At 44.1% G+C, this 26,531-nt stretch overlaps 1 protein-coding gene across 3 annotated transcripts in view; it reads right to left on the reverse strand.

The window, feature by feature from the left end:
- The window catches only part of LOC118394565 (chloride channel protein 2-like), a 240,282-nt gene that overhangs the window by 86,751 nt on the left and 127,000 nt on the right, over positions 1–26,531 (reverse strand). For all 3 annotated transcript variants that reach the window (XM_052517322.1, XM_052517280.1, XM_052517300.1), the window contains exons 7-10: positions 5,318–5,396; positions 4,057–4,182; positions 1,911–1,995; positions 343–444 (exon numbers count right to left, since the gene is read on the reverse strand). In XM_052517322.1, the coding sequence (XP_052373282.1) occupies positions 343–444; positions 1,911–1,995; positions 4,057–4,182; positions 5,318–5,396 (392 nt within the window). The remainder of the gene's footprint in view (positions 1–342; positions 445–1,910; positions 1,996–4,056; positions 4,183–5,317; positions 5,397–26,531) is intronic.

A 26,531-nucleotide genomic window follows, 5' to 3' on the forward strand; every position in this document is an offset into this window, starting at 1 on the left:
GGTGAAAGGAGGAGGCAAGAGGGTGTTTAGTCATTACTGTTTATTCTTCAAAACCAAACTGTCCACAAACCCTTCACATGGCTGAGTGATATACAGAACATTACATTAATTTAGAAGTCTGAGGATTGTTAATTCATCAGTCTGGTAGGGAGATGAGTAAACACCATTCATTAATAAACACTTGTCAAGATGAATGTCTTCATTTATCTCTGCTGTGGAGAGATCTGCATCAAAGGAGCTGCTTTCACAGCATAATCTATCTGTGTGTGTGACAGTAGGATACAGGGACTCTCTGGGACCCAGTAGGGGTTGCTGTCTGACGATGATGACATCATGAATTACTTCTTCATGAGGAACTTGTTGATGGTCTTCTGTTTCCTGATGAACTGGACTATCAATCTGTTCAGGTAGACAAACAATGCCCCGCCAAAACCACTGGCAATACTGTGGAGGGGGAGAGGATGGAGGGTTGAGAGAGGAGAGGAAGCAGAGGGAGGGGGGGCAATGGAGAAAAGAGGGGCAGGGAGATTAAAAGCAGAAAATTAGTTGGAGAAATGTTTACAGGTTTATGTATATAAGCTTGTGTTTTAAATAAGTATGTGTACACTTTGTGTAAGAGGTAGTAGGAGAGAGATACTGAATTTATCCTCCCACCAGAACCAAGCAAGTCCTTTCCAAAGTTCCCCCTCAGCTCCAGCCAAGTATATGAATGCTCATAAATTCATGTTCCTGCATAATTAATTCTGTCAAATACTCCTGAATAAATGATGAATAGATGAGGTAGAATAATTTGTACACGTTTTAAAGCCATTGTCTGACACGTATGAATGTGTGTGTGTATATTCTCAGAACACCACATGGGTACCAGTGAAAGTTTGAAACATAAATCCAGAGGCTAGAAGCGGTGTACTATATAAAGGTTTGCCCCAGCTAGCATGTAGCAGAGACAACAAACTTCCCCCGCTCTCGGGCTGTCCGAGTTAACTGAAACACTGACCGATTTTCCCCATAAGACATCTGAGAGGGAGAGAGTACTGAAATAAACACATACAGGGGCATACAGACACACAAACTCTCTCTAAAAGTGTGATAAGACTGCTGTTCTATGGAAGCAGTGTTTTGTTCGATTATGTTCTGCTCAGATCCCAAGTGGGAGGACATCCTCCAGACAAAAAGGAGAAAAAAAGGGGGGATTTTCTTCTCTTTGGGAGCCCACGCAGAGTTAAGCACAGGGCTGTTCTTTCATCTGAGATGGAAATAGAGAGATGGAGGGGAGCTCCTCGTTCTCTCTAACTCCCCAGCAGCCCCCTCTCTCTCCCACTCCCTCTCCCCTGAGAGGCTCTGGTCTAATTCAGTTCTGTGGTAAGCCCGGAGGCTACGCTACTACGGTAACAGCAAGCTAAAATAAGACGTCCTAAATGCACCACCTCACTGGCTGAATTATCCATGTTAGGTGACTAACGTCAGGAGGCTATCCTCCTATACACTCACACCAGCTTTCACTGGCTAACAGAGGCAACAAAGAGCTCACTGGCTAACAGAGGCAACAAAGAGCTCACTGGCTAACAGAGGCAACAGGGGGCTCACTGGCTAACAGAGGCCTCACTGGCTAACAGAGGCAACAAAGAGCTCACTGGCTAACAGAGGCAACGAAAAGCTCACTGGCTAACAGAGGCAATGAAGAGCTTACTGGCTAACAGAGGCAACAAAGAACTCACTGGCTAACAGAGGCAACGAAGAACTCACTGGCTAACAGAGGCAACAAAGAGCTCACTGGCTAACAGAGGCAACAAAGAACTCACTGGCTAACAGAGGCAACAAAGAGCTCACTGGCTAACAGAGGCAACAAAGAGCACACTGGCTAACAGAGGCAACAAAGAGCTCACTAATTGAGGACAATTTAGACTCACCCAATGACAGCGAAGGCTGGGAGCTCCTGGAGGTCAAAGGGGAAGTCCAGACGGAAACTGGTTTTAAACAGAGCTGTGATGGTCTCTGTGTAGGAGGGAGGGATGGAGAAAGAAATAGTGTGATTCATCATTATCAAAATGTTTTTAAGGGGCTATATACACAGTACAGACCTTACCTCAATGTTTGATTGGGGCAATAGAGCATATTGGTCATTCCACGTAATGAGTGCCTTTTACGTCTCTTGAATATTTAAGTAGAAATTGTGCACCAATATTGAATTTTAAAAGCCTGTTATATTTAATGAAGTGCCCTTTAATATATACCACATGGATAATTCTATAAATCAGATTTTTAATATGAATAAAGGCTTGCTAAAGGGCCAAAACAGCATTTTGATATGTCCCTCTGTGCACCCACTGACTTCTTGGAAGATTTTAACCCACTTAACCCCAAAATTTCTCAATTTCCACCATCATTGTAAAGCCCTAATTATACTGTTGCTTTGACAAATTCACTTCTGAGCATGATTATTTATTTAATGTTATTCATTTCCATCTGTGCCTCATTTGAATGTACAACCTGTAACGTGAACGGAAACATTTCATATCCAATAGTCAAACCTTGGAGTAAAAGCAGGTTAGCTGGTTGTACTCTTTTTGGCCATTTTCTGGTGTTTTGTGGTGGAAAACCTATCAGGTGGAACATAACACGACAACCTGTTACCCATAGATAGACAGGGTAGAACTATTTTGGGGATTTATGCCCGATTTAACAACCCTGTTACTTCATTTCTTTATTTGACACTTTATAGGCACTTAATTTACTAATTTTTCATTTAACCTCCTGAGATGGGAAAACTAGTGTTTTATGAAGTTGAACATGTGCCCTTTATGACAGAATGTTAAAATGAGGTGAAATCAAAAGTTATTTTAACATCTCAAAAAGGCACTATTGGTGGAGTGACCCATATACACCAAAAAGGTTTATGCAACATGCAACATTTTCAAAGATTTTACTGAGTTTCAGTTCATATAAGGAAATCAGTCAATTGAAATACATTCATTAGGCCCTAAGCTATAGATTTCACATGACTGGGAATACAGATATGCATCTGTTGGTCACTGATACCATAAAAAAAAGTAGGGGCGTGGATCAGAAAACCAGTCAGTATCTGGTGTGACCACCATTTTCCTCATGCAGCACGACATCTCCTCCGCATAGAGTTGATCAGGCTGTTGATTGTGGAATGTTGTCCTACTTCTCATCAATGACTGTGTGAAGTTGCTGGATATTGGTGGGAACTGGAACATGCTGTCGTACATGTCGATCCAGAGCATCCCAAACATGCCCAATTGGTGACATATCTGGTGAATATGCAGGCCATGGAAGAATTGGGACATTTTCAGCATCCAGGAATTGTGTACAGATCCTTTCCACATGGGGCCATTGCTTTATCATGCTGAAACATGAGGTGATGGCGGCGGAGGAATGGCACAACAATGGGCTTAAGGAGCTCGTCACGGTATCTCTTGCATTTTAACGATGCCAATTTGAATGCACATTGTGTTCGTTGTCCGTAACTTATGCCTGCCCATACCATAACCCCACCACCAACATGGGGCACTTTGTTCACAACGTTGACATCAGCAAACCGCTTGCCCATTCAATGCAATCTGTCTGGTAAAGTTGAAACCGGGATTCATGCATGAAGAGCACACGTCTCTAGAGTGCCAGTGGCCATCGAAGGTGAGCAATTGCCCATTGAAGTCTGTTATGATATCGAACTGCACAGGTCAAGACCCTGGTGAGGACGTCAAGCATGCAGATGAGCTTTCCTGAAACAGTTTGTGCAGAAATTGCTTCAGTTGTGCAAACCCACAGTTTCATCAGCTGTCCAGGTGGCTGTAATGATCATGCTGTTTAATCAGCTTCTTGATATGGCACACCTGTCAGGTGGAAGGATTATCTTGGCAAAAGAGAAAAGCTCACTAACAGGGACGTAAAACAAATTTGTGCACCAAATGAGAGAAATAAGCTTTTTGTGCATATCGAAAATTTCGGTGATCTTTTATTTCAGCTCATGAAACCAACACTTGACATGTTCCGTTGATATTTTTGATCAGTATACATGTAGACCGGTCTTACCCTCGTCTCTATTCCACACGGCCAGGACTCTGAAGATGAAGGCACTGAAGGTGGCAGCGAAGAACCCTCTCCAGTAATTCCTCACCGCAAAGAACGTAGACGTTACCTCAATACTGAACAGCACACCTACAAAACACACACACATAATCCATTTCTCAGGAACATGATCAAAGTAGCTATACTCCAATCAGGGGAGTGAAGGGGGAAGGAGTGAACCTTGCAATTTCCAACCCAACCAGTATCAGTCAGTGAGAATTATCCCACTGGGCACACCACATCATTTCAAAGTTGATCATATTTGGTCATATTTGTTTGAGACGTTGATCAATGAGATTACAACCTATACATTCACCCACTCAAAAAGACTGCCAAAAGTTAGTTGAATTCCAATGTGTTATCACTACATCTAAATCAAACCAAAGCTTAAATGCACTATACATTCATGTTTGATTTAGTTATATTCTTTAACACAGATGTTTTGTTGAGATGGAGACATGAATCCAACATATCAATTATTACATTTGTCGACAAACTGGAATTCAAAGTCGGTGGCACAGATTGAACTAAGTAGAAGATATAGCACCTTCAAATGTTGATATTTGGTTGTGTTGATAACCAAACAATTCAATATCACTAAATTACATTTGATATCAACCAGAGATTGAAACCACAGGCCTATGTACTCTATTTTTAGTTGAATCCTGGGTTGAATTGAGACAATAGTTGATGACTTTGGAAATAGTATTCAGGCCTAAATAGCATCCTTGATGATATGAGTGTTATAGCATGGTGACATTTAATTTGCTCTGTTAATCCTACCCCTTGGAATGACTGATAGCTACAGTGACTATTTCATTATTCATTGGAGATCTGTCAATCATTTTCACGAAAGCACATTGGTAATAGTCAAAGACAAACAGCCTAGCCCTGCTTAGCTATGATATGTGAAAACCCTGGATGGTGGACCAAAGGGCAGCTGTAGATAGATGAATTGTCCAGTAGGAGGTGCTGCAGTGTATTTATATTTTTCTGATCGTAACCAAATTGAAGATCTGACTGTTTTAAAAGATACAAATTAAACTTTTATACAAGAGTGTCGATGTTAATATTTGGTTACCATGATGACAATCCTGTTTTTGAAATTTCCCCCTCAAAACAGTTTACATTGATTACTTTTTTTCAAATCAAATAGATTCCAAGTCCCAATAAGATGACAAATTACACTGAAACAACATTGATTCAACCAGTTGGTGCCACTCACCTCCTATAGGAGCAGCGAAACAGCAGCCCACCCCCACAGCACAGGCAGCTGCCAACATCTCAATGTTTCTCGACTCATTCTGTTAACACATAGGAGACACACACACACACACACACACACACACACACACACGTTGTCGGGATGTAGGCTTAGCAGTGTGGAAGGAGGCAGACAAGGATGTTGCTTTTTTTCTGTCCACGGTGGGGGCTTTTACAGTGCCTTCGGAAAGTATTCAGACTCCTTGACCTTTTCCGAATTTTGTTACTTTATAGCCTTATTCTAAAAATGATTAAATCATTTTTTACCCTCATCAAATCTACACACAATGCCCATAATGACAAAGGGAAAAACTGTTTAAGTTTTTGCTAACTTATATATATAAAAAAAAGAGCAAATATCACATTTGCATAAGTATTCAGACCCTTTACTCAATACTTTGTTGAAGCAACTTTGGCAGCGAATACAGCCTTGAGTCTTCTTGGGTATGGCATTACAAGCTTGGCACATCTGTATTTGGGGAGTTTCTCCGATTCTTCTCTGCAGATCATCTCAAGCTCTGTCAGGTTGCACAGCTATTTTCAGGTCTCTCCAGAGATGTTCGATCGGGTTCAAGTCCGGGCTCTGGCTGGGCCACTCAAGGACATTCAGAGACTTGTCCCAAAGCCACGCCTGCACTGTCTTGGCTGTGTCCTTCGGGTCATTGTCCTGTTGGAAGGTGAACCTTTGCCCCAGTCGGAGGTCCTGAGCAAGTTTTCATCAAGGACCTCTGTACTTTTCTCCATTCATCTTTGCTTCGATCCTGACTAGTCTCCCAGTCACTGCCACTGAAAAACATCCCCACAGCATGATGCTGCCACCACCATGCTTCACCGTAGGGATAGTGCCAGGTTTCCTCCAGAAGTGACACTTGGCATTCAGGCCAAAGAGTTCAATCTTGGTTTCATCAGACCAGAGAATCCTGTTTCTCATTGCCCGAGAGTCTTTAGGGGCCTTTTGGCATGCTCCAAGCAGGTTGTCATGTACCTTTTTACTGAGGAGTGGACACTCTACCATAAAGGCCTGATTGGTGGAGTGCTGCAGAGATGGCTGTCCCTTCTGGAAGGTTCTCCCATCTCCATAGAGGAACTCTGGAGCTCTGTCAGAGTGACCATCAGGTTCTTGGTCACCTCCCTGACCAAGGCCCTTCTCCCCCGATTGCTCAGTTTGGCTGGGCGGCCAGCTCTAGGAAGAGTCTTGGTGATTCCAAACTTCTTCCAATTAAGAATGATGGAGGCCACTGTGTTCTTTGGGACGTTCAATGCTGCATTAATGTTTTGGTACCCTTCCTCAGATCTGTGCCTCGCACAATCCTGTCATCTCAAAGGTCTAAGGACAATTCCTTAGACCTCATTGCTTGTTTTTTTCTCTGACATGCAGTGTCAACTGTGGGACCTTATATAGACAGGTGTGTGCCTTTCCAAATCATGTCCAAGCAATTGAATTTACCACAGATGGACGCCAATCAAGTTGTAGACACATCAATGGAAACAGGATGCACTGGAGCTCAATTTCGAGTCTCATAACAAAGGGTCTGAATACTTATGTAAATAAGGCATCAGTTTTTTTATTTGTAATACATTTGCCAAAATGTTTAAAAAACAGTTTTCGCTTCGTCATTATTGGGTATTGTGTAGATTGGTGAGGATTTGTTTTTATTTAATCAATTTTAGTCAATGTAACGTAATGTGGAAAAAAAAGTCAAGGTATCTGAATACTTTCCGAAGGCACTATGTGCAAAAATGGGATATAAATAAGCACCCAAAGTAGGCTACTACATTATTTACAAAATAATAAACAGGACGATGAGCAATATCAACTGGATTTAAATCAATAAGTCAGCCCACTGACCTCCCCCAGGGCAGGCCTCAGTAATGACTGATAGCAATTAGCATGCACAAGTATAGCCCAACCTACCAGTCACAGCTGTTGTGGAAATGCAAGTTTAAATACATTTTACCCATAATGCATTTCACCATACCATTTAACCTCAACAGGTTGGTATGAACAGTTGAAGTGTCAAGCAGCAGTTGAAACAATAACAAAGCAGTCTCCCCACACACTACAATAAAAACCTGAGGGATATGGCTGGAGAAATGTATCCACTCTAAAACGAATGGACAGAGCTATGGATGCAAGGACTGACCATCCATGATATCATGTTTTGAAGTTATAATTGTTTGTTTGCATTTACTTTGTTAACAAACATTGGAGTGTAACAAGCTTATATTTTGGGTTCTGATGAGGTGCGAAATTTGAACTAAGCTCATGAGGCACTTATAAGTAAAATACTAAAATAATCAATGGGTACATTTCATTAATTCGCAAACTCGGTCCTGGGGACCCCAAGAGGTGCATGCTTGGATTCAGCTGTGTAGTGCTAGGGGAAAACCAAAACGTGCACCCCTTGGGGTCCTCAGGACCAGGTTTGTGAAACGCAGAGTTAAAATGTTTGCCTATCTCCAATTATGAGGACAAATAAAGTAAGCAACCATTTACATTTCTTCAACTTTGCTTGAGCGCTAAAGCTTTTATTCCTAAAAATGATCACTTTGTAGGTAATATTTTAATTAACAAATGCATGGAGAAATTTGTGTGGAATCGCAAAAAACTAAATCAAATCGGCATACACAACCACAAACTCTCATAGGTTACATTTCTCAGCAATCAAAATAGCAGAGAACATTCCTGCAAATAAAATAAAGTTTTCAAAAAATCAGATTTGATCAAATTTACTTGCTTTACTTTGCTAGAAGGCACCGAGAGAAAGGATCTGTGACACTGCCCAAACAACCACAGGGTACGGTCGAATGAAATACAATTTCTACAAACACAGTATAGCATGGGACTACAGATGGATTACAGATGTTATATGGAAAGGTGGTAGAGAGATGGGATATGGAGTCCAGGAGAGAAGGTAGTTATGGTGGATATTCTGCCCTTCAACTCCAGCCATGATTTACCTTGTTTCCAATGAGGTTTGGCTCCTTTAAGCAGCATGTTAGTGAAACATAGAGGGGTGGGGGTTGATGTGTACTAAATACACACGCACAATTAGTATGCCATAAAATGCGGCATATTCATATACAGTACAGATACAACACAGAGAGGAGGGGGGAAGAGAGAGCGAATGAGGGAAGGAGAGAGGCTAGAGGGAGCAGAATATTAAGGGGAGACGGACAGAGAGACAGACAGGGTTATGCAGCAAAAGAGTGCTCCACTCGAGCGGACTTGAAGGTCTGCTTCAAAGATTCTTCATTGCCCCGGTCCACCAGACCCCCATCCCTTCTCTCTCTCACACACACACACACACACACACACACACACACACACACACACACACACACACACACACACACACACACACACACACACACACACACACACACACACACACACACACACACACACACACACACACACACACACACACACACACACACACACACACGTTGTCTCTCATCTTCAGAGTACAGAGAGATGAGTCAAAGATTCCCTCCCTTTCATTCCCTCTGTCTCCCAAGGCCCAAGTGGAACAAGCATAGAAAGTTGAAAGACTATCTCTCTACTCCTCAATGCCTGATTCTGTCTCTACCTCAATATCTCTCTCCCTTGCTTTCAAAACTTTTCTTCATTTATATATCTCTACATTTATTTATTGCTCCCTGTAGTATAGCTATGGAGATTAAAGATGAGATGTATTTAATTAGTTTGCAAATAACATGCTGGTTTAAATATTTATTATGTGTATATTACTTTTCTAAATGTATATTGTGTGTATATTACTTGTCTAAATGTATATTGTGTGTGTGTGTGTGTGTGTGTGTGTGTGTGTGTGTGTGTGTGTGTGTGTGTGTGTGTGTGTGTGTGTGTGTGTGTGTGTGTGTGTGTGTGTGTGTGTCCGCACACGCATATTCTGGACATGCACTCAGAAGAACAGTCAAGAGTGAAAAAAACATTCTCTCAACCAGTAACATGTGACGTGTTTTTCTCCAAGCCACTAACAGGCTGGGTGTGGTATTGAGCCGATGCAGACATGAGCAGTCGATTAAGAGGAGGAACAATTTTGGAGTTTACGGAAACAAAGGAACTTTCCCACATACAACTAACCTACAGTTCTGTCTTAAGGGAGAGGGAAATCTGTTCAGTGAATTACTATGGTATCTCAACCACATTGGAGTTGGTTTGCCTGCATGATCAGTGGCTACAGTAGATGATAGATATAGTGATGTACTGATGGTTTAAGATGTACTGTGGTTTAAAATGTGAGGTTTATGAGTGAGAGGACTGTGAAAAAAAGTTAGGGTATGGAAGTGAAATATCAACAAAAGGCAAATATACTGGATAAAGAGGAAAGCAAAGCCAGGTCAGAAAGGGAACCTGAGCGCCCGCCTCAGCTGAGATTCGACCAATTAGAAGCTAGTAACATTCACACCTACCTTATTTGAGGGTATATTAAGCTGACTGGTTCTGCTCATAGAGATCATCCTGACCAACTTGCCCTCTAAATACACCTCTGCTGTTTTCAACCAGGAGCTCAGCGATCACTGCCTCATTGCCTGCGTCCGTATGGGTCCGCGGTCAAACGACCACCCCTCATCACTGGCAAGCTAAACTGATCAATAAAACACAAAACACTTCTGCGAGCAGGCCTTTTTAATCAACCTGGCCCGGGTATCCTGGAAGGAAATTGACCTCATCCCGTCAGTAGAGGATGACTGGTTGTTCTTTAAAAGTTCTTTCCTCACCATCTTGAATAAGCATGCCCTTTCAAAAAATGTAGAACTAAGAACAGATATAGCCCTTGGTTCACTCCAGACCTGACTGCCCTCGACCAGCACAAAAACATCCTGTGGCGTACTGCACTAGCATCAAACAGTCCCTGCAATATGCAACTTCTCAGGGAAGTCAGGAACCAATATACGCAGTCAGTTAGGAAAGCAAAGTCTAGCTTTTTCAAACAGAAATTCACATCCTGCAGTACTAATTCCAAAAAGTTTTGGGACACTAAAGTCTATGGAGAATAAGAGCACCTCCTCCAAGCTGCCCCCCCACCCCCACCGCTTCTCCATCACCCAAATCCAGACAGCTGATGTTCTGAAAGAGCTGCAAAACCTGGATCCCTGCAAATCAGCTGGGCTAGACAATCTGGACCCTTTCTTCCTAAAAATTATCTGCCACCATTGTTGCAACCCCTATTACTAGTCTGTTCAACCTTTTTCGTATGGTCTGAGATTCCTAAAGATTGGAAAGCGGCCACGGTCATCCCCCTATTCAAAGGGGGAGACATTCTCGACCCAAACTGTTACAGACCTATATCGATCCTGCCCTGCTTTTCTAAAGTATTCGAAAGCCAAGTAAACAAACAGATCACCGACCATTTCGAATCCCACCGTACCTTCACCACTATGCAACCTGGTTTCCAAGCTGGTCACGGGTGCACCTCAGCCACACTCAAGATCCTAAATGATATCATAACCTGCATCGATATAAGTCAGTACTGTGCAGCAGTCTTCAATGACCTGGCCAAGTCTTTCGACTCTGTCAATAACCATATTCTCATCGGCAGACTTAACAGCCTTGGTTTCTCTAATGACTGCCTCGCCTGGTTCACTAACTACTTCTCAGATAGATTTCAGTGTGTCAAATCGGAGGGCCTGTTGTCCAGACCTCTGGCAGTCTCTATGGGGGTGCCACAGGGTTCAATTCTCGGGCCGACTTCCTTCTCTGTATATATCAATGATGTCGCTCTTTCTGTGGGTGATTTTATGATCCACCTCTACGCAAACACCATTCAGTATACATGTGACCCTTCTTTCGACACTTTTAACTTCTTATGTTAAAAACATCCTAAAGATTGATTCTATACATCGTTTGACACATTTCTACGAACTGTAATATAAGACTTTTCGTCTGGACTAAGTGTGCCTGCGCCTCATGAATTTGGATTTGTGAACTAAGCGCGCGAAAGAACAGGAGGAATTTGGACATAAATGGACTTTATCTAACAAAACAAGCATTTATTGTGGAACTAGGATTCCTTGGAGTGCATTCTGATGAAGATCATCAAAGGTAAGTGAATATTTATAATGCTATTTCTGACTTATGTTGACTCCACAACATGGCGGGTATCTGTATGACTTGTTTTGGTGTCTGAGCGCTGTACTCAGATTATTGCATGGTGTGCTTTTTCCATAAAGCTTTTTTGAAATCTGACACAGCGGTTGCATTAAGGAGAAGTATATCTTTAATTCCATGTATAACACTTGTATTTTCATCAACGTTTATGATGAGTATTTCTGTATTTTGATGTGGCTCTCTGCAAAATCACTGGATGTTTTGGAAGCAAAACATTACTGAACATAACGGGCCAATGTAAACTGAGATTTTTGGATATAAATATGAACTTTATCGAACAAAACATACATGTAATTGTGTAACATGAAGTCCTATGAGTGTCATCTGATGAAGATCATCAAAGGTTAGTGATTAATTTGATCTCTATTTCTGCTTTTTGTGACTCTTCTCTTTGGCTGGAAAAATGGCTGTGTTTTTCTGTGACTAGGTGCTGACCTAACATAATCTCATGGTATGCTTTCGTCGTAAAGCCTTTTTGAAATCGGACACTGTGACTGGATTTACAACAACTTTCTTTTTAAAATGGTGTATAATACTTGTATGTTTGAGGAATTTGAATTCTGAGATTTCTGTTGTTTGAATTTGGCACCCTGCACTTTCACTGGCTGTTGTCAAATCGATCCCGTTAACGGGATTTCATCCATAAGAAGTTTTAACAAACCTCCAAACGAGCTTCAATGCCATACAACACTCATTCAAAGGCCTCCAACTGCTCTTAAATGCTAGTACAACGAAAGGCATGCTTTTCAATCGATTGCTGCCCGAACCTGCCTGCCCGACTAGCATCACTACTCTGGACGGTTCGGACTTAGAATATGTGGATAACTACAAACACCTAGGTGTCTGGCTAGACTGTAAACTCTCCTTCCAAACTCATATTAAGCATCTCCAATCCCAAATTAAATCTAGAATTGGCTTCCTATTTCGCAACAAAGCCTCCTTCACTCATGCTGCTAAACATACCCTCGTAAAACTGACTATCCTACCGAGCCTCGACTTCGGTGATGTCATTTACAAAATAGCCTCCAACACTCTACTCAACAAATTGGATGCAGTCTATCACAGTGCCATACCTTTTGTCACTAAAGCTCCATATACTAGCCACCACTGCGACCTGTATGCTCTTGTTGGTTGGTCCTCGCTACATATTCGTCTCCAAACCCACTGGCTCCAGGTCATTTATAAGTATTTGCTAGGTAAAGCTCTGCCTTATCTCAGCTCAGGTCACCATAGCAACTCCCACACGTAGCACGCGCTCCAGCAGGTATATTTCACTGGTCATCCCCAAAGCCAGCTTTGGCCGCCTTTCCTTCCAGTTCTCTGCTGCCAACGACTGGAATGAATTGCAAAAATCACTAAAGTTGGAGACTTATCTCCCTCACTAACTTTAGGCATCAGCTGTCAGAGTAGCTTACCGATCGCTGCAGCTGTACATAGCCCATCTGTAAATAGCCCATCCAACCAACTACCTACCTCATCCAATATTTGTTTTTGTTTTTCTGCTCTTTTGCACACCAGTATTTCTACTTGCACATCCTCAACTGCATTTACATCATTTACATTTAAGTCATTTAGCAGACGCTCTTATCCAGAGCGACTTACAAATTGGTGCATTCACCTTATGACATCCAGTGGAACAGTCACTTTACAATAGTGCATCTAAATCTTACAAGGGGGGTGAGAAGGATTACTTATCCTATCCTAGGTATTCCATAAAGAGGTGGGGTTTCAGGTGTCTCCGGAAGGTGGTGATTGACTCCGCTGTCCTGGCGTCGTGAGGGAGTTTGTTCCACCATTGGGGGGCCAGAGCAGCGAACAGTTTTGACTGGGCTGAGCGGGAACTGTGCTTCCTCAGTGGTAGGGAGGCGAGCAGGCCAGAGGTGGATGAACGCAGTGCCCTTGTTTGGGTGTAGGGCCTGATCAGAGCCTGGAGGTACTGAGGTGCCGTTCCCCTCACAGCTCCGTAGGCAAGCACCATGGTCTTGTAGCGGATGCGAGCTTCAACTGGAAGCCAGTGGAGAGAGCGGAGGAGCGGGGTGACGTGAGAGAACTTGGGAAGGTTGAACACCAGACGGGCTGCGGCGTTCTGGATGAGTTGTAGGGGTTTAATGGCACAGGCAGGGAGCCCAGCCAACAGCGAGTTGCAGTAATCCAGACGGGAGATGACAAGTGCCTGGATTAGGACCTGCGCCGCTTCCTGTGTGAGGCAGGGTCGTACTCTGCGGATGTTGTAGAGCATGAACCTACAGGAACGGGCCACCGCCTTGATGTTAGTTGAGAACGACAGGGTGTTGTCCAGGATCACGCCAAGGTTCTTAGCGCTCTGGGAGGAGGACACAATGGAGTTGTCAACCGTGATGGCGAGATCATGGAACGGGCAGTCCTTCCCCGGGAGGAAGAGCAGCTCCGTCTTGCCGAGGTTCAGCTTGAGGTGGTAATCCGTCATCCACACTGATATGTCTGCCAGACATGCAGAGATGCGATTCGCCACCTGGTCATCAGAAGGGGGAAAGGAGAAGATTAATTGTGTGTCGTCGGCATAGCAATGATAGGAGAGACCATGTGAGGTTATGACAGAGCCAAGTGACTTGGTGTATAGCGAGAATAGGAGAGGGCCTAGAACAGAGCCCTGGGGGACACCAGTGGTGAGAGCGCGTGGTGAGGAGACAGATTCTCGCCACGCCACCTGGTAGGAGCGACCTGTCAGGTAGGACGCAATCCAAGCGTGGGCCGCGCCGGAGATGCCCAACTCGGAGAGGGTGGAGAGGAGGATCTGATGGTTCACAGTATCGAAGGCAGCCGATAGGTCTAGAAGGATGAGAGCAGAGGAGAGAGAGTTAGCTTTAGCGGTGCGGAGCACCTCCGTGATATAGAGAAGAGCAGTCTCAGTTGAATGACTAGTCTTGAAACCTGACTGATTTGGATCAAGAAGGTCATTCTGAGAGAGATAGCGGGAGAGCTGGCCAAGGACGGCACGTTCAAGAGTTTTGGAGAGAAAAGAAAGAAGGGATACTGGTCTGTAGTTGTTGATATCGGAGGGATCGAGTGTAGGTTTTTTCAGAAGGGGTGCAACTCTCGCTCTCTTGAAGACGGAAGGGACGTAGCCAGCGGTCAGGGATGAGTTGATGAGCGAGGTGAGGTAATGGAGAAGGTCTCCGGAAATGGTCTGGAGAAGAGAGGAGGGGATAGGGTCAAGCGGGCAGGTTGTTGGGCGGCCGGCCGTCACAAGACGCAAGATTTCATCTGGAGAGAGAGGGGAGAAAGAGGTCAGAGCACAGGGTAGGGCAGTGTGAGCAGAACCAGCGGTGCCGTTTGACTTAGCAAACGAGGATCGGATGTCGTCGACCTTCTTTTCAAAATGGTTGACGAAGTCATCTGCAGAGAGGGAGGAGGGGGGGGGATTCAGGAGGGAGGAGAAGGTGGCAAAGAGCTTCCTAGGGTTAGAGGCAGAAGCTTGGAATTTAGAGTGGTAGAAAGTGGCTTTAGCAGCAGAGACAGAAGAGGAAAATGTAGAGAGGAGGGAGCGAAAGGATGCCAGGTCCGCAGGGAGGCGAGTTTTCCTCCATTTCCGCTCGGCTGCCCGTAGCCCTGTTCTGTGAGCTCGCAATGAGTCGTCGAGCCACGGAGCGGGAGGGGAGGACCGAGCCGGCCTGGAGGATAGGGGGCATAGAGAGTCAAAGGATGCAGAAAGGGAGGAGAGGAGGGTTGAGGAGGCAGAATCAGGAGATAGGTTGGAGAAGGTTTGAGCAGAGGGAAGAGATGATAGGATGGAAGCGGAGAGAGTAGCGGGGGAGAGAGAGCGAAGGTTGGGACGGCGCGATACCATCCGAGTAGGGGCAGTGTGGGAAGTGTTGGATGAGAGCGAGAGGGAAAAGGATACAAGGTAGTGGTCGGAGACTTGGAGGGGAGTTGCAATGAGGTTAGTGGAAGAACAGCATCTAGTAAAGATGAGGTCGAGCGTATTGCCTGCCTTGTGAGTAGGGGGGAAGGTGAGAGGGTGAGGTCAAAAGAGGAGAGGAGTGGAAAGAAGGAGGCAGAGAGGAATGAGTCAAAGGTAGACGTGGGGAGGTTAAAGTCGCCCAGAACTGTGAGAGGTGAGCCGTCCTCAGGAAAGGAGCTTATCAAGGCATCAAGCTCATTGATGAACTCTCCGGGGAACCTGGAGGGCGATAAATGATAAGGATGTTAAGCTTGAAAGGGCTGGTAACTGTGACAGCATGGAATTCAAAGGAGGCGATAGACAGATGGGTAAGGGGAGAAAGAGAGAATGACCACTTGGGAGAGATGAGGATCCCGGTGCCACCACCCCGCTGACCAGAAGCTCTCGGGGTGTGCGAGAACACGTGGGCGGACGAAGAGAGAGCAGTAGGAGTGGCAGTGTTATCTGTGGTGATCCATGTTTCCGTCAGTGCCAAGAAGTCGAGGGACTGGAGGGAGGCATAGGCTGAGATGAACTCTGCCTTGTTGGCCGCAGATCGGCAGTTCCAGAGGCTACCGGAGACCTGGAACTCCACATGGGTCGTGCGCGCTGGGACCACCAGATCTATCACTCCAGTGTTAATTGCTAAATTGTAATTACTTCGCCACTATGGCCTATTTATTACCTTACCTCCTTACTTCATTAGCACACACTGCATACAGATGTTTCTATTGTGTTATTGACTGTACGTTTGTCTATCCCATGTGTAACTCTGTTATTTTAGTCGCACTGCTTTGCTTTATCTTGGCCAGGTCGCAGTTGTAAATGAGAACTTGTTCTCAACTGGCCTACTTGGTTAAATAAAGGTGAAAAAAAATCCTGCTACTGAATTGATGCTATGCTTATTGTACCAACGCTCCTGGAGCTAGCAGTTACTCTTTATGCTACTGTTTTCTGATATTAAATGTTGTTCACAAATGCTCGCAAGCTGTGAACTTCGCCCGCATCGCTCAATATGCTCACGTAGCACGCCTACCTGCTGAGGGGACGTCATTGACTGAGGATCAATCCATGTCGCTGCTCTACTGTTGGCAGTCAATAGTGGCTACAACTAGCTAGCTAGTAGATTAGTCTTGAGACTATTGTATACTTTGAGAGAGTTCCCAGGCCAGCTTCAGGCAGAGTCTGTGCTCTCGGTTTACACACCCCATCACGGAGAATCTGCCCTCATCCATATAGGAGAAAGTAGCCTACGCTAGCCTAATGTGTGTTGATATACAGTGAGAAGCAATGTTTCTTGATGACTGCGTGATCACGCTCTCTGTTGCCAGTGTGAGTTAGAACTTTAAACAGGTCAACATTCACAAGGCCGCAGGTACAGACGGATTACCAGGACGTGTACGAGCATGCGCTAACCAACTGGCAAGTGTCTTCACTGACATTTTCAACCTGTCCCTGACTGAGTCTGTAATACCAACATGTTTTAAGCAGACCACCATAGTCCCTGTGCCCAAGAACACTAAAGAAACCTGCCTAAATTACTACTGCCCCGTAGCACTCACGTCTGTAGCCATGAAGTGCTTTGAAAGGCTGGTCATGGTTCACATCAACACCATCATCCCAGAATCCCTATACCCACTCCAATTTGAATACCAACCCATCAGATCCACAGATGATGCAATCTCTATTGCAATCCACACTGCCCATTCCCACCTATACAAAAGGAACACCTATGTCAGAATGCTATTCATTCACTACAGCTCAGCTTTCAACACCATAGTGCCCTCAAACTCATCACTAAGGACCCTGGGATTAAACACCTCCCTCTGCAACTGGTTCCTGGACTTCCTGACGGGCCGCCTCCAGGTGGTAAGGGTAGGTAACGACACATCCGCCACGCTGATACTCAACACGGGGGCCCCTCAGGGGTACGTGCTCATTCCCCTCCTGTACTCCCTGTTCACTTTTGACTGCATGGCCAGGCACGACTACAACATCATCATTAAGTTTGACGACAACAGGTGGTAGGCATGATCACAGACAACGATGAGACAGCCTATAGGGAGGTCAGAGACCTGGCTGAATGGTGCCAGGATAACAACCTCTCCCTCAACGTGATCAAGACAAAAAGGAGATGATTATGGACAACAGGAAAAGGAAGACAGAATGGGCGCATGCTCATCGACCGGGCTGTAGTGGAGCAGACAGAGCTTCATATTCGTTGGTGTCCACATCACCAACAAACTAACATTGTCCAAGCACACCAAGACAGTTGTGAAGAGGGCATAACAAAACCTATTCCCCTCAGGAGACAAAAGATTTGGCATGGGTCCTCAGATCCTCAAAAAGTTGTACAGCTGCACCATCAAGAGCATCCTGACTGGTTGCATCACTGCCTGGTATGGCAACTGCTCAGCCACCAACTGCTAGGCACTACAGAGGGTAGTGCGAACGGCCCAGTACATCACTGGGGCCAAGTTTCCTGCCATGCAGGACCTCCATATCAGACAGTGTCAGAGGAAGGCCCTAACAATTGTCAAAGACTCCAGCCACCCTAGTTATAGACTGTTCTCTCTGCAAGCGGTACTGGAGCGCCAAGTCTAGGTCCAAAAGGCTCCTTAACAGCTTCTACCCCCAAGACATAAGACTCCTGAACAGCTATTCAAATGGCTACCCAGACTATTTGCATTGCCCCCCACCCCCCTCCCTCTTTTACACTGCTGCTTCTCAGTTCATTATCATCTATGCATAGTCACTTTACCTCGACTTACCTGTGCCCCCAGACATTGACTCTGTACCGGTACCCCTTGTATATAGCCTCGCTAATGTTATTTTACTGCTGCTCTTCAATTATTTGTTGTTTTTTTACTTGTCCATTTTTTCTTAAAACTTGTTTTTCTTAAAACTGCATGGTTGGTTAAATTTGATATGAGCAAGGAGATGGTGCTTATCACGCCGATTTGATAGTATTTGGTCTCATGTGGCTTACTCAATTATGTGTGGTGCAGTTCACGAGACCGCTGCCAGACACTACAGTATCAGCGGTTCATTTACGCTGTCTTTCAGTCACATTAGTCATCTTATAGGCAGCAGTAGGTTTAGCCCCTGTATTTATTAACTATGTCTAATCACGTCATGCCTTCTACATAGGTAGTCAGCTCCCTGTCGGTCCATCTCGTAGTCTAGTAGTTTTTAGTGACAACTATTCTACCATGTGCAATTATACTGTATGCTAACTGTAGTGATTGCTTCATTCTAGTATCATGTATTAGATCCTGTTTTTAATTGATCTTGTGTTGCATTTAGTTGTGTCTTACATAATTCAATGCATTACATTTAAGTCATTTAGCAGACGCTCTTATCCAGAGCGACTTACAATGCTGTGGTTATGCTTGTAAACAAATATTCTTGTTTAATTATCTTCACACAGTGTTGCATTGTGGCATGGCTGCTGTTACTGCATTCGTGGGAGCAATATGCATGTTGAGGCTCTGCTTCCCCTTGCGAGGTGAATGTAGTGCTAACAATGTTGTGTTAAGTCTCTTATCATCTGCACATAATCGTTGGCATGGTTGCTACTATTGCTATTGGCAAGAGCACACTGTGAGGTCACTGTGCCATAGAGGCAACACTAGCCACCCCTTCCACTCATTTTCAATGAGCATCACAGTACGATGGCAGACAGAATGTTTATGCAGATCTTTAACCCACGCTGAGGCTTTTACATGAACACTCGTATATATTCATTAAATATGTGCTGATTTTACAGTTTATGTATTATGTTAATTGTGTATAATTGTGATGCATCTATTGGCTGGGGCAATCCATTTTGTCGTCTGGTTTATCCCAGATTGCCCCCCTTCGGTCACGCCCTGATCTGTTTCAGCTGACCTTGTGTTTCTCTCCACCCGCTCATCTTCCCCACTTACCCCTGGGTATTTATACCTGTGTTTTCTGTCTGTCTGTGCCAGATCATCTTGTTTGTTCAAATCAACCTGCATTTTGTCTCAGCTCCTGCTTTTCCCCAGTCTCTTTTTATCTCACCCTCCTGGTTTTGACCCGTGCCTGTCCTGACAGCTTGCCTGCCGTCCTGTGCCTTTGGCCCTTCTCTGGACTTCCGACATCTGCCTGACCTGACCCTGGGCCTGCCTGCCGTCCTGTACCTTGGCCCCACTATTCTGGATTATCGACCCCTGCCTGTCTTGGCCTGTCGTTTGCCTGCCCCTGTTGTTGCAATAAACATTGTTAATTCAACACAGTCTGCCCTTGGATCTTACCTGAAAGCTGATACTTTCAGGATACATTTGCATTATTTCGGTTGTCTATTAAATAGTTATGTCATCTTCATTCTCGCTGTAGTACTCATGAAGCATCAGGTTAGGCATATCTTTGGAGTGTACTAGTAGCCAGTTACTCGTAGCCAGTTATCAGGCATGCTCGTACATTGTTGGAACGCACGCAGGCATCGTATACTTTGCTACAGTGATTGCTGTAGCTGAGCATGACTCATTTCTACCACCATTGTGCTGTGCCAAATGCTGTGGACTGCTATGTGCGCTGTCGAGCAGCGTAATATCTTGTGATACTCAGATGGAGACAGTCTGTTGCCGGCTAAACATTCCCGGGTCAGTCTCATCATTTGGCACATTTCAAAGTAGTACAGCTCATTTTAAAATGATTACTACTGCTAAGTGTAACCTTTTTCTCCCAGATTTCTGTTAATCACCCTGGACCTTAAATGGGGAAGCTCGCGCTGTATCGCAGTGTGATGACCAATCAAGGCTTGCTATAGCTTCAAGCCGTGTTGAATTGGCTGTTAATACTAGCATTACCTAGCATGCCATGGGCATGCAAAACACCCACGTGGCAATCAGCTGTTGGCGATCGAGCCTTCATTGTCCCCAATGGAAATGTCTGTTAAGAGCTTGTTTCAAACACTAATATGCAGGCATATTTCAGTATCTATTGGATTTATTTACTCTTCCTATCAGGTCATCCATCTTCTTCATGGCCTACCAGCATATACACTATATATACAAAATTATGTGGACATCCTTCAAAATGAGTGGATTCATCTTTTTCAGCCACACCTGTTGCATACAAGTGTAAAAGTTGAGCACAAAGCCATGCAGTCTCCAAAGACAAACATTGGCAGTAGAAAGGCCTTACTGAAGAGCTCAGTGACTTTCAACTTGGCACCGTCATAGGATGCCACCTTTCCAACAAGTCAGTTTGTCAAATTTCTGTCCTGCTAGAGCTGCCCCAGTCAACAAAGTGCTGTTGTTGTGAAGTGGAAACGTCTAGGAGCAACAACGGCTCAGCCGCGAAGTGGTAGGCCACACAAGCACACAGAAAGGGACTGCCAACTGCTGAAGTGCGTAGCAAGTAAAAATGGTCAGTCCTCAGTTGCAACACTCACTACCGAGTTCCAAACTGCCACTGGAAGCAACGTAAGCAAAATAACTGTTTGTCGGGAGCTTCATGAAATGGGTTTTCTATGGCCAAGCAGCTGGACACAAGCCTAAGATTCCCATGCGCAATGCCAAGCATCGGCTGGAGTGGTGTAAAGTTCACCACCATTGGACTCTGGAGCAGTGGAAACACGATCTCTGGAGTGATGAATCATGCTTAACCATCTGGTAGTCCAATGAATGAATCTGAGTGTCAGGAGAATGCTCCCTGCCCAAATGCATAGCATCAACTGTAAAGTTTGGTGGAGGAGAAATAATGGTCTGGGGCTGTTTTTCATGGTTCAGTCTAGGCCCCTTAGTTCCAGTGAAGGGAAATCTTAATGCTAAAGCATACAATGAGATTCAGGACGATTTTGTGCTTCCAACTTTGCGGCAACAGTTTTGTCCTGAGTCTGCACAACTGCCAGGACGGGCATAGGATCAAGAGAGACACTCAAAAGTGTTTTAGTACTATATCTCTTGACACAATGATGAAAATAACAATGGTCTCTAAACCTTCAAGCTGCATACTGGACCCTATTCCAACTAAACTACTGAAAGAGCTGCTTCCTGTGCTTGGCCCTCCTATGTTGAACATCATAAATGGCTCTCTATCCACCGGATGTGTACCAAACTCACTAAAGTGGCAGTAATAAAGCCTCTCTTGAAAAAGCCAAACCTTGACCCAGAAAATATAAACAACTATCGGCCTATATCGAATCTTCCATTCCTCTCAAAGTTTTTAGAGAAGGCTGTTGCGCAGCAACTCACTGCCTTCCTTCAGTCTGGCTTTAGACCCCATCATAGCACTGAGACTGCACTTGTGAAGGTGGTAAATTACTTTTTAATGGCATCAGACCGAGGCTCTGCATCTGTCCTCGTGCTCCTAGACCTTAGTGTTGCTTTTGATACCATCGATCACCACATTCTTTTGGAGAGATTGGAAACCCAAATTGGTCTACACGGACAAGTTCAGGCCTGGTTTAGATCTTATCTGCCGAAAAGATATCAGTTGTGAATGGTTTGTCCTCTGACAAATCAACGGTAAATGTTGGTGTTCCTCAAGGTTCCGTTTTAGGACCACTATTGTTTTCACTATATATTTTACCTCTTGGGGATGTCATTCAAAAACATAATGTTAATGTTCACTGCTATGCGGATGACACACAGCTGTACATTTCAATGAAACATGGTGAAGCCCCAAAATTGCCCCCGCTATGCCTGTGTTTCAGACATAAGGAAGTGGATGGCTGCAAACGTTCTACTTTTAAACTCGGACAAAACAGAGATGCTTGTTCTAGGTCCCAAGAAACAAAGAGATCTTCTGTTGAATCTGACAATTAATCTTGATGGTTGAAAAGTCGTCTCAAATAAAACTGTGAAGGACATCGGCGTTACTCTGGACCCTGATCTCTCTTTTGACGAACATATCAAGACATTTCAAGGACAGCTTTTTTCCATCTACGTAACATTGCAAAAATCAGAAACTTTCTGTCCAAAAATGATGCAGAAAAATGTATCCATGCTTTTGTTACTTCAATGATGAAACAGCGTCTGTGCCACCAGTAAGTACAGATAGTAGTATAAATCCCCTGGCACAGTCCCCGCAGCCGGACAACTTTCTCACGGTTTCTGGAAGGAAATGCTGTAGGAATGCTCAACCGGTGTCGCTCATTCAGCCGACAGAAACTTTCAACCGGTTTTCCACATTAACCTGTTACTCCTACCCCCTACTTTTTCAAACATTCTGTTAAAAATCGCGCAACATTTCAGCGCCCTGCTGCTCATGCCAGGGATATAGTATATGCATATGATTAGTATGTGTGGATAGAAAACACTCAGACGTTTATAAAACTGGTTAAATCACGGCTGTGACTATAACAGAACGTGCGTTTCATCGAAAAGCGCAGGAAAATCTGATCACTGAAAATGGAAATATATATCCATCCGCCACTTCAACCCATTGATAAAGGCGAACCACAATAAATGGGGCTGAGGTTGCAATACCTACAGCTTCCACACGATGTCAACAGTCTTGTCATTTGCCTAGGCTTTGTTTCTTGGTCAAACGAAGAAGAGACAAGCCATTTCTTCAGGTCTCCGACCGGATATTTTGGTTGAGGTTTACCCGGACATTATTTCCAGACGGACAGCTAAAGAATATACATCGCCTCGTGATCAATTTGGTCGTACTAATACCTAAAGTTGCATTACAAAAGTATTTCGAAGTGTTTTGTGAAAGTTTATCGTCAACTTTTTTAATTTAAAAAAATGACGTTACATTATAAGACGCTATTTTTTTCCCGTTTATCACACAGTCTTTATAGATCGATATCTAGGCTATATATGGACCGATTTAATCGAAAAAAAGACCCAATAGTGATTATGGGACATCTAGGAGTGCCAACAAAGAAGATGGTCAAAGGTAATGAATGTTTTATATTTTATTTGTGCGGTTTGTGTAGCGACGACTATGCTAATTATTTTGTATACGTCCCCTGCGGGTCTTTTGGGGTGTTACATGCTATCAGATAATAGCTTCTCATGCTTTCGCCGAAAAGCATTTTAAAAATCTGACTTGTTGCCTGGATTCACAATGAGTGTAGCTTTAATTCAATACCCTGCATGTGTATTTTAATGAATGTTTGAGTTTTAACTAGTACTATTAGCATTTAGCATAGCGCATTTGCATTTCCAGATGTCTAGATGGGACGCCTGCGTGTCAGGTAGGAGCAAGAGGTTAAGCAGCGAGTCGGAGTTAGAGACCGAGCCTTCTCTTGTCTCTACTCCTCCCGTTACGGGGTCTGAGACGACTAAGCTTCCCACCATTAGCTCTGACAAATTGAAAACTCTAGTCATTGGCGACTCCATTACCCGCAGTATTAGACTTAAAACGAATCATCCAGCAATCATACACTGTTTACCAGGGGGCAGGGCTACCGACGTTAAGGCTAATCTGAAGATAGTGCTGGCTAAAGCTAAAACTGGCGAGTGTAGAGTATAGACATATTGGTATCCACGTCGGCACCAACGATGTTAGGATGAAACAGTCAGAGATCACCAAGCGCAACATAGCTTCTGCGTGTAAATCAGCTAGATAGATGTGTCGGCATCGAGTAATTGTCTCTGGCCCCCTCCCAGTTAGGGGGAGTGATGAGCTCTACAGCAGAGTCTCAATTCAACCGCTGGTTGAAAACTGTTTTCTGCCCCTCCCAAAAGATAGAATTTGTAGATAATTGGCCCTCTTTCTGGGAATCACCCACAAACAGGACCAAGCCTGACCTGCTGAGGAGTGACGGACTCCATCCTAGCTGGAGGGGTGCTCTCATCTTATCTACCAACATAGACAGGGCTCTAACTCCACAATGAAATAGGGTGCAGGCCTGCCAGCATAGTGGAGTCTGCCACTAGCACAGTCAGTGTAGTCAGCTCAGCTATCACCATTGAGACCGTGTCTGTGCCTCGACCTAGGTTGGGCAAAACTAAACATGGCGGTGTTCGCCTTAGCAATCTCACTAGGATAAAGACCTCCTCCATTCCTGTCATTATTGAAAGAGATCAAAATGGGGCTACTTAATGTTAGATCCCTTACTTCAAATGCAGTCATTGAACTAATCACTGATCATAATCTTGATGTGATTGGCCTGACTGAAACATGGCTTAAGCCTGATGAATTTACTGTGTTTAAATGAGGCCTCACCTCCTGGCTACACTAGTGACCATATCCCCTGTGCATCCCGCAAAGGCGGAGGTGTTGCTAACATTTACGAATTTCAATTTACAAAAAAAAAATGACGTTTTCGTCTTTTGAGCTTCTAGTCATGAAATCTATGCAGCCTACTCAATCACTTTTTATAGCTACTGTTTACAGGCCTCCTGGGCCATATACAGCGTTCCTCATTGAGTTCCCTGAATTGCTATCGGACCTTGTAGTCATAGCAGATAATATTCTAATCTTTGGTGACTTTAATATTCACATGGAAAAGTCCACAGACCCACTCCAAAAGGCTTTTGGAGCCATCATCGACTCAGTGGTTTTTGTCCAACATGTCTCTGGACCCACTCACTGTCACAGTCATACTCTGGACCTAGTTTTGTCCCATGGAATAAATGTTGTGGATCTTAATGTTTTTCCTCATAATACTGGACTATCGGACCACCATTTTATTACGTTTGTAATTGCAACAAATAATCTGCTCAGACCCCAACCAAGGAACACCAAAAGTTGTGCTACAAATTCACAGACAACACAAAGATTCCTTGATGTCCTTCCAGATTCCCTCTGTCTACCCAAGGACGCCAGAGGACAAAAATCAGTTAACCACCTAACTGAGGAACTCAATTTAACCTTGCGCAATACCCTAGATGCAGTTACACCCCTAAAAACTAAAAACATTTCTCATAAGAAACTAGCTCCCTGGTACACAGAAAATACCCGAACTCTGAAGCAAGCTTCCAGAAAATTGGAACGGAAATGGCGCCACACCATACTGGAAGTCTTCCGACTAGCTTGGAAAGACAGTACCGTGCAGTACCGAAGAGCCCTTACTGCTGCTCGATCATCCTATTTTTCTAACTTAATTGAGGAAAATAAGAATAATCCGAAATTCCTTTTTGATACTGTCGCAAAGCTAACTAAAAAGCAGCATTCCCCAAGAGAGGATGGCTTTCACTTTAGCAGTGATAAATTCATGAACTTCTTTGAGGAAAAGATCATGATTTTTAGAAAGCAAATTATGGACTCCTCTTTAAATCTGCGTATTCCTTCAAAGCTCAGTTGTCCTGAGTCTGCACAACTCTGCCAGGACCTAGGATCAAGAGATACGCTCAAGTGTTTTAGGACTATATCTCTTGACACATGATGATATAAATAATTATGGCCTCTAAACCTTCAAGCTACATACTGGACCCTATTCCAACTAAACTGCTGAAAGAGCTGCTTCCTGTGCTTGGCCCTCCTATGTTGAACATAATAAACGGCTCTCTATCCACCGGATGTGTACCAAACTCACTAAAAGTGGCAGTAATGATGACACACAGCTGTACATTTCAATGAACTCGGACAAAACAGAGATGCTTGTTCTAGGTCCCAAGAAACAAAGATCTTCTGTTGAATCTGACAATTAATCTTAATGGTTGTACAATTGTCTCAAATAAAACTGAAGGACCTCGGCGTTACTCTGGACCCTGATCTCTCTTTTGAAGAACATATCAAGACCATTTCGAGGACAGCTTTTTTCCATCTACGTAACATTGCAAAAATCAGAAACTTTAATGTCCAAAAATGATGCAGAAAAATTAATCCATGCTTTTGTCACTTCTAGGTTAGACTACTGCAGTGCTCTACTTTCCGGCTACCCGGATAAAGCACTAAATAAACTTCAGTTAGTGCTAAATACGGCTGCTAGAATCCTGACTAGAACCCAAAAATTGGATCATATTACTACAGTGCTAGCCTCCCTACACTGGCTTCCTGTCAAAGCAAGGGCTGATTTCAAGGTTTTATTGCTAACCTACAAAGCATTACATGGGCTGGCTCCTACCCATCTCTCTGATTTGGTCCTGCCGTACATACCTACAAGTACGCTACGGTCAAAAGACACAGGCCTCCTAATTGTCCCTAGAATTTCTAAGCAAACAGCTGGAGGCAGGGCTCTCTCCTATAGAGCTC

This window comes from Oncorhynchus keta, chromosome 1 (genome assembly GCF_023373465.1).
Source record: "Oncorhynchus keta strain PuntledgeMale-10-30-2019 chromosome 1, Oket_V2, whole genome shotgun sequence".
NCBI classification, from domain to species: domain Eukaryota; kingdom Metazoa; phylum Chordata; class Actinopteri; order Salmoniformes; family Salmonidae; genus Oncorhynchus; species Oncorhynchus keta.